Source organism: Octopus sinensis, linkage group LG2, assembly GCF_006345805.1.
Source record: "Octopus sinensis linkage group LG2, ASM634580v1, whole genome shotgun sequence".
NCBI lineage: Eukaryota > Metazoa > Mollusca > Cephalopoda > Octopoda > Octopodidae > Octopus > Octopus sinensis.
The window spans coordinates 39597102-39609568 of NC_042998.1; the positions used below are offsets into that span (position 1 = coordinate 39597102).

The following is a 12467-nucleotide window of genomic DNA, read 5'->3' on the forward strand; positions in this document are numbered from 1 at the left end:
AAATAAAGGCCTTTAATCCCATGAATATTGGATACAAACCTGCTATAAAATTTTACTGCTTTACAGCAGATTCTCAAAGAACTCCATAGGTTTATGGGCTATTTGTGTAACTTGTAAATAACTTTCATGTGATAGGGTTGTGTTGGGTGTGCAAACTGCACAGGGTGGGAGCCACTTGTCATTGAAGATAAATGTTTAAGGGATCTGCCAAGACCAACATTATAACACCATTCACTTGCATTGAAGGAAAGGCTTGAATGTCACAGCTTCTTATTTGTTTTATTGTTTCTACTATAAGTCTGACTTGGTATTTTTAACAAAAAGTTTAAATGACTTGTTTTTCAGCTACCAAAAGATGTTCCAACTGCAAAGTACCATATTGTAGTATTCGCTGTCAAACGAAGGACTGGACGAATGGTCATGAAAAGAGATGTTTTAGTTTTAGGTATGATATTTCTTTTGATTTGTGATCAGATTTCTAACTCTCATGATAGAAAATTTAGACTCCAGATCTAAGATTTTGTGGAGTTCATAGAATATCAGGCGACCAGCTTGATAGGTCTGTTGTTTGTCACAGATGCTTTAGTAAAATTCTTGTGGTCATCACTGAATGTGGCTGAAAGGTTCACAAAAAGTTGGAACAGGAGGATGAGTAGAAACTTCTCTTGTACATATGAGTCATTATCATTGTTTAACATCTGCCTTCTATGCTGGCATGGGTTGGACAGTTTGACAGGAGCCTGCACCACACTTTGGAGTTTATTTCAGCTGGGTTTTTATGGCTGAATACTCTTCCTCTAATATCAATAGGAAATAATTCTGTATTTTAATAAAATTACAATAACTTCATATTTTGTCTGTGTACTGGTATATCCAGAAAAAAATTACAGTTTATGCAAGAACAATGAATTTTATTTATATAAAAAAAATATTTCTCTTTTCTTAGTAATATGTCTCTCCAGGAACTTGCTGACCGGTTTGATGTTGATTTAAATTTAAATACATCTGGAAACAAGTCAAAGTTTAAAGACAATGTGAGTACATTTGAAAAAAGCCTTATCTTGCTTAATCACTGAAGATTATTGTTGTTTTTGTAGATGAATTTGGTTGAAGAAACTTCAGGCAGTTGTTTGAACATTTAGGTGTTGCACACCTACTTCTGTTCTGGGATTTACTAGGCATTAGTTTATTGTATGAGATTTAGTGTTGAATCCTGGATCTAGACTCTATCCTCATTTCTGTAGATCTATAGATTCTAGTGATGGCCACAGTATAAAGTAAGTATAAAGATAAACTTGGTCAGAGCATGACAGTCACTCTTCCTTTGAACTATGATATCCATCCAGGTACAGTGGCTGGAGTGTAACATTGCTATTTCAGTGTGTTTGGGTGCCAGGACCACCAAACTGGCCCTCGTGCCGGTGGCACGTAAAAGCACCCACTACACTCTTGGAGTGGTTGGCGTTAGGAAGGGCATCCAGTTGTAGAAACTCTGCCAGATCAGATTGGAGTCTGGTTCGCCAGATTTCAGTCAAATCGTCCAACCCATGCCAGCATGGAAAGCGGACGTTAAATGATGATGATGGGTGGGTAGAAGATACTGTAGTATGAGGACAAACAACTTGGCCTCTTTAAAGATGTGAAATATTTTTGTGCAAAGTTGTCATTTTTAAGTTTGTTCCCTAGATGTCCTTAGTGATTGTTGTTGAGAGGGTGGAAACAGTGCACCTGGTCAGTTCCTAGATTGGCCTAACAGTTTAGAATAGTATTTGACCACTATGTGCTGACTGACTTGCCAGCTCCTGTCAAAACGTCCAACCCATGTCAGCATGGAAAACACACTAAATGATGATGCAGGACTATGTCGTAAAATTAGGATAGTGGATATTCTCTTATGCATAAGTTCTGATAAATTTGAGGATTCTTTATGATGGTGAGATCTTTGCAAGGTGGTACAATTTCAGTTCAGAGAACTAACTAGCATTGCAGCTATTTCATATAGCTTTAGTTTCATGGTGTTTTGTTTTGTTATGTTGCTAGTACTAGTGGCTAGTTGAACTGCTGCTACAGTTGATGTAGAGAAAGTGGAATTTCATAATTTGGGAATAGTTAAGACTCTTCAGTTTGTATTAAAAAAAAAACAACCTATAATTTTTTATTTTTTGTCTGTTTTGATGAGTATATTCATGTATTACAACATCGTTTAATGTTTGTTGTCCATGCTGGCAAAGGTTGGACAGTTTGACCAGAGCTAGCAAACTGGAGAGCTGTGTGAGGCTCCAGTCTGATTTGGATGGTTTCTATGGCTGGATGCTGCCCTTTCTGACACCTTTTAATAGACTAATGCATTGTCATTGGACAGCATTAAGTCTTTTGTCAATTATTTTAGATTGTATCCTGTTGCTGCTTAGAGAACTGCGTTATTGTGTACTTAATAGAGTTAATTTTCTTCTATTTCAGCAATCCCGCCAGAACAACCATCAAACAAGGCATAATTCTTCATTGCCAAGTCAAAAAGTTAGTGGTTTTACCCCCAAATCTGATGCTGTAAAGCCAAAACCAAGTAAATCCCCAAGAAAGTCATTTTCAAAAAGGGAATCAGATGTAGAAAATGCCTTTTCTGATCATGAAGCTGCTGATAAATGGTTAGGGAGTGTCCTGTCTCATACTAAACCTGCTCGTAGTAATAGCAAACATGAACACACAGTGGCTGGGAATGATGATTTTGAAGAATCCTACATTGGTTCCACTGTTTCTAATGGAGAAAGCAATGAATTAGAAACTGTTGAATTACCATGTCGTGGCACTTGTCAGGTTGGTTGCTTCTTTTCATCTATTTATTTTTCAAATTAACCTTTCATAAATTTCATTATCATCTAAGGCAAGAGAGAATGTGAAAAAAATAGATTTGAAAGACAGCCTTCTCATTTCATGGCTGCTTTTTCTCATTTCACAAATGAAATCTAAAATTCTATCATTTTATCAACTAAATTTAATTGTATTTTTAAATGGCTTCAAGTTTGTGTCGGCATGAATGATTTATTTTTTTATTTTTTTGCAACAATAAGTGGTTGCTTGTGGTATAAATATGTTTGTGTCTTTTATAAGCTATTTTGTTTTTTTCCTTTAAAGGTATTGGTGACTTATATCAATGAGTTGAACATATTCGTTCAGTTAAGTACAGAAAAGAACCAAAATATACAAAAGGAAATTCTCTGTAAATTATACGAGGTGAGTACATTATGAAATCTTTACCTCTTCTTCATCCTCATTTAATATCCGTCTTCATTATCATAAATGAATTTAACAATTCAATAAACATAATTTAATTTGGTTTTTGTTTTGTATCCTGTTTCAGTCATGTAAAGATGAGGATTCTCCATTATGGAACAAGAAGTCATTGAGAGTCGGCCAGTTGTATGCCTGTGTGTTTAGTGAAGATGGTGTTTGGTATCGAGCAATGCTTCTGGAAATCTTGAAGTCTAACAGAGTGAAAGTGAAATACGTAGATTTTGGTAATTGTGAAATAACTACAATTGACAAGTTGAGAGTACTTCCTCCTGAACTGAAACAAGTTCCACAACAGGTAAATTTAGATTCTGTTTTTATGGGAGGGCATTATATTTTAGTTACTATGGTGATAAAAGGTGCTGTAAAACTGATGCTAAAACTATACCTTGGTGAAATTAGCTGATAGGAGGATAAGTAACTGTGAGTTGTGTGAGTCGCTTGCATTGCTCTTTGTTGGCAATGTAGAACTAAACTTATAGTCCCCAGGGTTTGATAGCGGGGAATGAATTTAAGAGAACTGCTGCATTATTAGGCCCTAAAAAAATGTTTTCTCTCTACACGTAATAATAGACTACTATCCATTTCAATACCAACCTGGCTGAATCAGCCTCTGGCTTTGAGTACAAATGTCTTGTTTTCATAAGTTTTGAATTAAAATCTTCCACCAAACCTTAGTCACAGTTTATGTTCTTAACACTAGCTTAATGATAACTAAGTTATTTTACTTAATTCTTTGTTATATTTAAAATGAATGGAAAGAAACACAGAGCCTCTTAAAATAAATATGGTAACAAAAGGGTTATACAAGGGCTTACATTTTATGTTGTATAGGCATTTGACTTGTGGGAGAAGGACCACTGAATGTAGTTGAGATGCAAGTGACAGGACCTCAAAATTATTGCTCAATGTAAATCTATTTGTAGGCAGTGTGTTGTGTGCTGAGTCTTCCTCTTGAAGCGACTTCTAAGAATTCTACAAAACTTGCTGCTTTCATTGGAAAGCATATACTCCAAGATTCTCAATATCAGCTGAAAGTAGTCAAGGATTCAACTCCTCCAGAAGTATTTATATATGATGCTGGTAAGTTGTATGAAATTTAACCCCTGCAGTCCCAGTCTCTCTCTTATAATTCTCTAAAATTTGTTTCAGTCACTAAAACTTGTGAATCACCAATTTGTCCACTACTATTCATTTCTATTTACTTTTTTCTTTTTTACTTTCATCAGACGGAAACAAAATCAATAAAAAAATTGTCAGCAGTTTGGATTTGAATACCACAGCATTACCTAGCGAAACTACTAAAACAAGTAGTGTGAATACTCCCCAGATTGTGAAGTAAGTTTTCCTCTTTAACTCTTTCAAAGTCATCTTGACCAGTTTACACTGCTTTGTCTCTCTCTCCTCTCTTCTCTCTCTCTCTCTCTCTCCATCCTCACCCACAAATGTCAAGTGGAACATGGCCATAAATCTCCATCACAACAAACCTGTCCCGACTCCTTCCAGCTTAACACTTAACACATTCGGATTACTCTCTCAAATCTAATGCTTATTCATTCACACTGTTTTGAATTCTAACTTTGGGATTTTGATGATCTGATTGTATTTGGTTGAGGGGAAACATTAGATGAAGCATATCAATTCTTGGATTGTTGACTTAATCCTATCACTTAATCCCACCGTTACATTGCTGTTACACCTCTTGTATTCCTGTTTGTGTTCTATTTGAGGACAATCAAGGGTTGTGATTCAAACTTGCTGTTTGAGAGCTCCTCTTGCAGAATAAGGCAATTGGCATTGCTATTCCTAAATGAAAAGCACTTTTGCTTCCTGGAAACAATCATTTTATTTTATTTTATTTTTTTTCTTTTTGACAATTTTTGGGAGCAACTGTTAGTTTGTTGGACCTTAAAGACTAAGTGTCTCAGAGAAGTTACTAAAATTATTGTTTTTCTGCACTATTAACATTTATGTATATTAAGGTATATCTACTTCTTTCTGATTTCTTTTTCCGGACTGGACATGAACTGGGAATCTTACTCCCAAATTAATCCTAATGTACAATTCTCAGTGAAGAGGATTGCTACCATAAGTTTAAAAATAAAAGGTTTAAGATTAAATCCAATCTTGTATCATGCATATATGTTGGAATAAGTTACCTGTTGCTTAAAGATATGGACAGATTGTAAATCTCTGAAGTTTTTTGTCTTGAATTAATCCTGCATTATCTTACAGTTTAGAGATTTCACTAATGTGATTGTTTAGTCTTAGAATGCCATTGTAGAGTTGAGGTGAGAGGTTGGATCTGGCTGGTTTCAACATGAAACAGGTTAAATAGTTTGGTCGGATCTGACTGGCTTGAATGTGAAAGAGCTAAATAATATTTTTGCTAATGATTTTGGTTAGCATCACTCATAGATTCAGTTCTTGTTTCGGTGGTCAGATGAGCATCCAATGGTAGGGAAACTTTTCCGACAAAATTCTAAATGTATGAATTCAGCAATTCAAAAGAAAAGAATGGGTAATTGAACTGCTCACTAACATTGGAAGGAAATGTCTTTTGAAAGAAAGGTGTTTTGTTTTCTTGTATTATAAATCTGGAAAATATTCTTTTCTTTTTCTTTTTTTCCAAACTTCAGGTCGTCTCCTGTTATGGCCTGTGATGTGCCTCTTGTTTCTGAGAACCTGAAATATGGCAGCAAGCACAAGCTACGAGTTATTGATGTGAAATCTCCTGAGGACTTTCTCGTCCAGTTTGCTGATGAGCCATCCAGAGCTTTTTGTCAGTTCACCAAAATGTTGAGCAACTATGCTGAGTCGTGCCATCCTGCTTCAGAAATGTAAGTTTGGTTTTTTTAAATTAGTGTGAGCATAGGCAGGTATGACAGTTGAAAAAATGTGTCAGGTGACAATGGATATGTGTGTAGGTGGGTGGGTATACGTCATCCTTATCGTTTAATGTCCATTGTTCCTTGTGGGCGTGGGTTGGGTGATTTCACAGGATCTGATAGATCCAACAACTGCAGTGTATTCTGAGGTCTGCTTTGGCATGGGTTCTATGGACAGATGCCCTTCCTAATGCCAATCACTTTATAAACTGTGCACTGGTTAATTGGTTTTTATGGCTCCAGCTCTAGTAATGTTGCCATGCATCCTAAGATCCTCTTTGGGTAAGAAAGGCTACAGGAGAGAGAAATGACGTGTGCATGGGGTGGGGGGTGGAGAAACAGGTGTAATGGATGGGGAGAGTGAGATTTACATGGTTGTGGAGAAGGAGAGGAAGCGAATTAGGAAATTCCAGGCATGAAAGCTAAACTTAGACTTGAGTTTCCCCAAGGTAAACTTAGCAAAGACTAAATAAGAAAGAAAGACGAGAGAAATCTGCTATCTTCAGCGCTATGGTCTTGCTCAGTACTTAGTATACTTGATATAAAATCACCAGCATCCAAAGCTAGAATTGAAAGGTCTTAAAGTTAACTTGTTAAAGACCAAGGTTCTAGTAAGCAATAAAACAGACAGGATCACTATCCTTTTCGGGTAAGTGGCCCTGATTGATATGTAGGCAGGTGTTTTCAGTGCAAGCTAAGGACACACAAAAGATGCAGTGGAATAATAGGAAGGCTAAAACATAGAAAGTAGTGTTTGTATCATCATCATCATCATTGTCTTTTAGCGTCTGTTTTCCATGCTAGCATGGGTTGGACGGTTCAACTGGGGTCTGTGAAGCTGGAAGGCTTCATCAGGCCCAGTCAGATCTGGCAGTGTTTCTACGGCTGGATGCCCTTCCTAACGCCAACCACTCAGTGAGTGTAGTGGGTGCTTTTTACGTGCCACCCGCACAGGTGCCAGACAGAGCTGGCAAACGGCCACGAATGGATGGTGCTTTTACGTGTCACCGGCACGGGGGCCAGGCGAGGCTGGCAACGGACACGAACGGATGGTGCTTTTATGTGTCACCGACACGGGGGCCAGACAGAGCTGGCAAACGGCCACGAACGGATGGTGCTTTTACGTGTCACCGACACGGGGGCCAGGCGAGGCTGGCAACGAACACGAACGGATGGTGCTTTTATGTGCCACCGACACGGGGGCCAGACAGGGCTGGCAAACGGCCACGAACGGATGGTGCTTTTACGTGTCACCTGCACGGGGGCCCTGATGTTGATCGACCTCAATTTGGTTCTGCTTTCTGATATATGAATTGATTTGGTTTGATTTTGATTTTGACTGTTCTCACTGGTCTTGCCGGGTTTTCTCACGCACAGCATACTTCCAAAGGTGCATGCTTCCAAAGGTCTGTAGGTGCTTAGTAGCCATAGAGTCTGAGGTCACACTGGAAGCTCTCTAGAGTTAGTAGATAATTTCTGTTAACTAGGTAATCTAATTAGCAGTGGAGGAAGATGCTCCAAGAGTGTAATTGTTAGAATATGTACAGGATGGTTTCTCTTTCTCGCTTTGAGTGTAAGGAAGATTGTATGACGCATGTGTATGAACAGTATTGCTACATAGTAATGAGATCTGGGCCTTAAATGCAGAGGACATGTGAAGATTAGAAAAGAGATGGAGCTAATATGCTGTGTTGAATGTGCAATGTCAGTTTGCATGTATGACAGTGCTTATGTGTTAGGGAAAAGTTGGGCATGAGAGGGATTAGATGTAGTGCACAAGAGAGAACACTGTGTTAGTTTGGCCATGTGATGCATATGGACAAGGACAGTTGCATAAAAAAGTGTCAATCATTTAAGGTGGGATGGAATTTGTGGTAGAAGACCCTGGAAGACTTGGGACAAAGTATTGAAAGTCAGTCTAAAGATGATGGTTTTTTGAGATGACTGGCAGCTTCATGTGGTCATGAAGACCCATCCATAATTGATATCCTAAAATCACCTTACTAATGATTGTATATGTGGAGCTCTGCTTCATCTCCATCTTCTTTCTTATGTCAAGAATTTCCCCCACATCTCACCACCTAACATTCATCACTTCTCTATCTGTGGCACATATATCTCCTCTCTTTGGATACCCCCTCCCCCAACTATTTCCATTTCTTGTTATCTTCCCTGCCTACTATTTCTGCCAGTCCTTTCTGTTCCTTCAGCCATTGCTCTCCCTCTCTCCATCTCTCTGCTATATTCCATCCTCAACATCTCTTATCAGCTATCACTCTCAATGCCCTCACATATATATATTGGGTTGGCAACTAAGTTCCCACTTTCTTTTTAAATTAAAATTTTTTAAAAGGTTTAATAAAAAATGACAAATTAATCAATAATGTATTCACCCTTGTTGCTTACAACTTCTTCCTAACGTTCAACAAGATTTTCAATACATCGTTGGTAGAAATCATCCGTTTTTGACTCGAAAAATTGATCCAACAAAGCTCTCAATTGTGCATCAGTATTGAACGAAACTCCGCACATAGCATTTGAAAGAGATCAAAAGAGGTGGAAATTCGTTGGTACCAAATCAGGAGAGTACAGCGGGTGTGGCAGCATTTGAATGGCTTCCTTGGACATATTGGCAATATGAGGGTGGGCGTTGTCATACAGCAGAACTCCATGCTGCCAATTAGGTCTTTTCTCTTGAATAGCCGTGTTGAGTTGTTCCATCTGTTGAACATAGAGTTCTGCATTGACTGTTTGGTTCCGCTCAAGCAATTTGTATTGGATAATTTTTTTCCAGTCCCACCATATGCATGTTTTACGCGAATGAAGATCTTGTTTCATTTGCAGTGTTGCTTGTTTACTGGGGCTAAACCATTCCTTACGCTGCTTCATATTGATGTACAGGCACCACTTTTCATTGCCAGTAATGATTCGGTAAAGAAATCCTTGGTTGTGTCCGTGAGTTGAGTGGTGACAAGCAAGCAAACCAGCGGAGATTGTGGCTCATTGATTTTTGTTGCCACTTAAAGCATGCAGAACCCAAGCTCCATACTTCTGAACCTTTCCCATCGAGTGAAGTTGCTTCTCTGTAGCAGTGTGGGAGCATTCCATTTTCTCTGCCAGTTCCCTTGTTGTTTGATGAGAATTTTCATGCAAAAGTTGGTTTAATCGCTCTTCATCAAACTCAACTGGACGGCCAGAGCGAGGTGCGTCTTCAAGGTCAAAATTTTCATTTTTGAACTTGGCATACCAATCATGAGCAGTTCTTTCAGCTATGGCACCCTCTCCATACACAGCACAAATGTTGCGAGCAGCCTTTGTGGCCTTAGAACTTTGATTAAAAGCAAAAAGAAGGTGTGGAAAATGCTCATTTTTCTTAACTTGACATTCCATCTTAATGATCTGAAAATAAACTAAAATTAACTAGAAAAGAAAAGACAAAATAGATTCCAAAATGATTCAAAAATAGAATTCTTGAAAAAATAGATTCCAAAATTTTTAAAAACCACGGGAACTTAATTGCCAACCCAATCCCCCCCCCCCGAGTCACTCCTATATTTCTCACCTTTACCTTTCTACAGTCACCTTTACAGTCACCTTTCTACATCTCTCCTTTTGTGAAACTTTCCCTTCTATCCCACCCCCAAATCTCTGTCATTTCACCCATATTCTTCCCTTCCCCCACATTTCCTTGTAGGAATGTCATCACAGTTCGATCTCTACCATTTTCTATCTGGGGTATCAGCTCAACAGCAAGACACCTATCTATGTCCCTCTATATCTTTAATCTGGCACAAAGCCCTTAGCCCATTCTGTAAAGCATTAGGAAGGGCATCTGGCTGTAGAAACCATACCAAAATAGAATGGAGCCCGGTGTGGTCCCAGCCTTGCCAGGTCCTGTCAAACTATCCAAAACAGAAAATTCACGTTAAATGATGACACAGTTTAGTTTTTTCATATGGTTTATCTGATATATGTACACAAGTTTTATACAGTTTGTGATATTTTCTATATGGATTACAATAATTTTTTTTTTTTTTACTTTTTCTTGCAGCCCCTTCAAAGGTCAGCTAGTTTTGATAAAATTAGAAACACAAGAATGGGCCCGAGCTGAAGTATTGGACATCAATAATGATTCTTTACTGGTTTCTCTGATAGATTTTGGTGCAGAAAAGATGCTACACTTGGAACATTGTCGTTCTGCCATGCCTTTCTGTTTGGATTATCCTTGTCTTTGTATTCCATCAAAACTTGAAAGTGTAAATTTTTTTGGAAGAAATGATGACTCTTTTAAGATGCGTCAGAAATTCAATCAAATTTTAAAATCCTTAACTAAAAGTGAAGATTTTTCCAAAGAATGTATTTTAGGTCTATACATGGGATGTGGAAAGAAATGTCAGTGGAATTTGTATGATTGTAATGGAGAGGCTTCTGTCATGGATTTGTTGACTTCCCCATTGAAAGTCATGGCTTCAGAATTGAAAGGTTGTGAAGTCAGTATTGGTGAGGTCTTGGATGGTTTGGCTGTCGAAATCCTTAATGATTCATTTTATATAATTGTTGTCAGCGAGAAACAGATAAGTTTCCTTGAAGAATTCAATACTTACTTGGAAAAGAAAGATGACCATAAGGGTTATACTCCTTGTCTCAATGAAATGGTTGCAGCCAAGTTTTCACAGGACAACCAGTGGTATCGTGGTCAGATAATCAGCACCACTGCAGATGGCAGATATAAAGTCTTTTTTGTTGATTATGGTAACTCTGAGTATGTTGATAAACTACAACTGCAGCCGTTTCCTGTGCATTTCACTCCTTATCCTAAACAAGCCTTACACTGCTATCTTCCTGGCGTGTGTGGTATTAAAGACAACGAGAAATTCAGTCAGCTCATCTGCAACAATGTGTGCAAATATAAGATAGAAGGCTGCTCCAAAAATGTCTATGAAGTTGTTGTTTATACTAGTGATGGCAGCTGTGTTAATGATTGCTTTGAAGAAAGCTTGGAGAAGAATGCTCCGAATGACTATTTCCCCAGAAGTCAGTCTTTAAATAGCACTGCTACATCAAAGTCAAACTCTGTAAAATCTGCTAGCTCTCTTTCAATATCCCCGTTCAGATCTCGTTCTCAGTCTCCTCAAAGCATTGAAGGGCAACCAGTGGATGCATCGTCTCCTGCACAAATGACCTATCCTCCCTCTTGCCGTCGACATCATAGGGACTCTGCTGAACATGATTTTGAGAACCAGTTTTCTTCTGAGAAAACGTTGCCTGACGATAGACAAACAAAGGAATCCATTATGCTATCTCTAAGCACCAAAACTTCAAAACAGGAAGTTTGTCAAGAAGATATGTTACGAGCAAACAGAGTAAAGTATTTTGCCAAAAGCATGGGATGTCTACAGCTGAAGGTCAACACACAATATGAACTGCTGTGTAAATGGGTTGTGGACACAGACTGCTTCTACTGTCAAATACTTGATGAAGTGGGTCAGTGAAATTTTCTCATTTATTTATATTCCTTTCTTTGTATGTTTCTGTATGCAGATTATCTTGCATGGTTAATATCTTGTAACTTGCCACAGTCCTCATATTGTAGTAGTAGTATGGGGGAGAGGGGGATGCACTATAAACTGTGCATTGCTACATCCGCCCTTTATTAGTGGCTCCCTTCAAGTCTTGGCCGATGACACCCCTGCACCACTCTGGTGACAACCCTCCAACCTGTTGGGTTTTTTTCAAATAGTTGTTGCTGGTTCCAGTTTTACGAGGTTGGAGTGCAAATCCTATTTCAACCTCTTTTAGTTGCCTTTTAAGATAGAAGAAATGGGTCTTTTCTTCGTGTTTTGCTCAAGAACACAACAACATGCTACCAAGTCTGGCAATGGAACCCATACTCTTAACATTTGTGTGTGTGTGCAATACCCTCACCACTGGACCATGTGCCTTCACAGTAAACCAAATAAATAATCTACTTTGTTGTTGAGTCTCCTTGCCATTGTTACAATGCAGACCAGCACTGGACAGGTTGTCTTTGACAAAACATACACAAGCAACAGAGGCAGTGTTAATACTGAAAAGTAATATTTACCCCCCCCCCCCCCCAACATGGATGTTCTGTTAGAACAAGCTATACTGTGGTAGATACCATGTGAGAAACTCTCCTGTTGGCTTTTGGTGCAAAATGCACTCTTGTTTATATTGCTAGTGGGGAGATAAATCCCCATCTCCAGCATGGAAACTTACCAGATTGCATAATTTTGACCTTCCTTGGTATTGTCAATGATGGACACTCGA

General features: G+C 38.5%; 1 protein-coding gene across 5 annotated transcripts in view; it reads left to right on the plus strand.

Moving 5' to 3' along the window:
• Positions 1-12467, plus strand: part of LOC115222637 (tudor domain-containing protein 1) — a 53800-nt gene that overhangs the window by 27574 nt on the left and 13759 nt on the right. For all 5 annotated transcript variants that reach the window (XM_029792954.2, XM_036512277.1, XM_036512286.1 and 2 more), the window contains 9 exons: positions 346-445; positions 947-1034; positions 2461-2814; positions 3133-3231; positions 3359-3586; positions 4215-4371; positions 4518-4626; positions 5928-6128; positions 10228-11660. In XM_029792954.2, the coding sequence (XP_029648814.1) occupies positions 346-445; positions 947-1034; positions 2461-2814; positions 3133-3231; positions 3359-3586; positions 4215-4371; positions 4518-4626; positions 5928-6128; positions 10228-11660 (2769 nt within the window). The remainder of the gene's footprint in view (positions 1-345; positions 446-946; positions 1035-2460; positions 2815-3132; positions 3232-3358; positions 3587-4214; positions 4372-4517; positions 4627-5927; positions 6129-10227; positions 11661-12467) is intronic.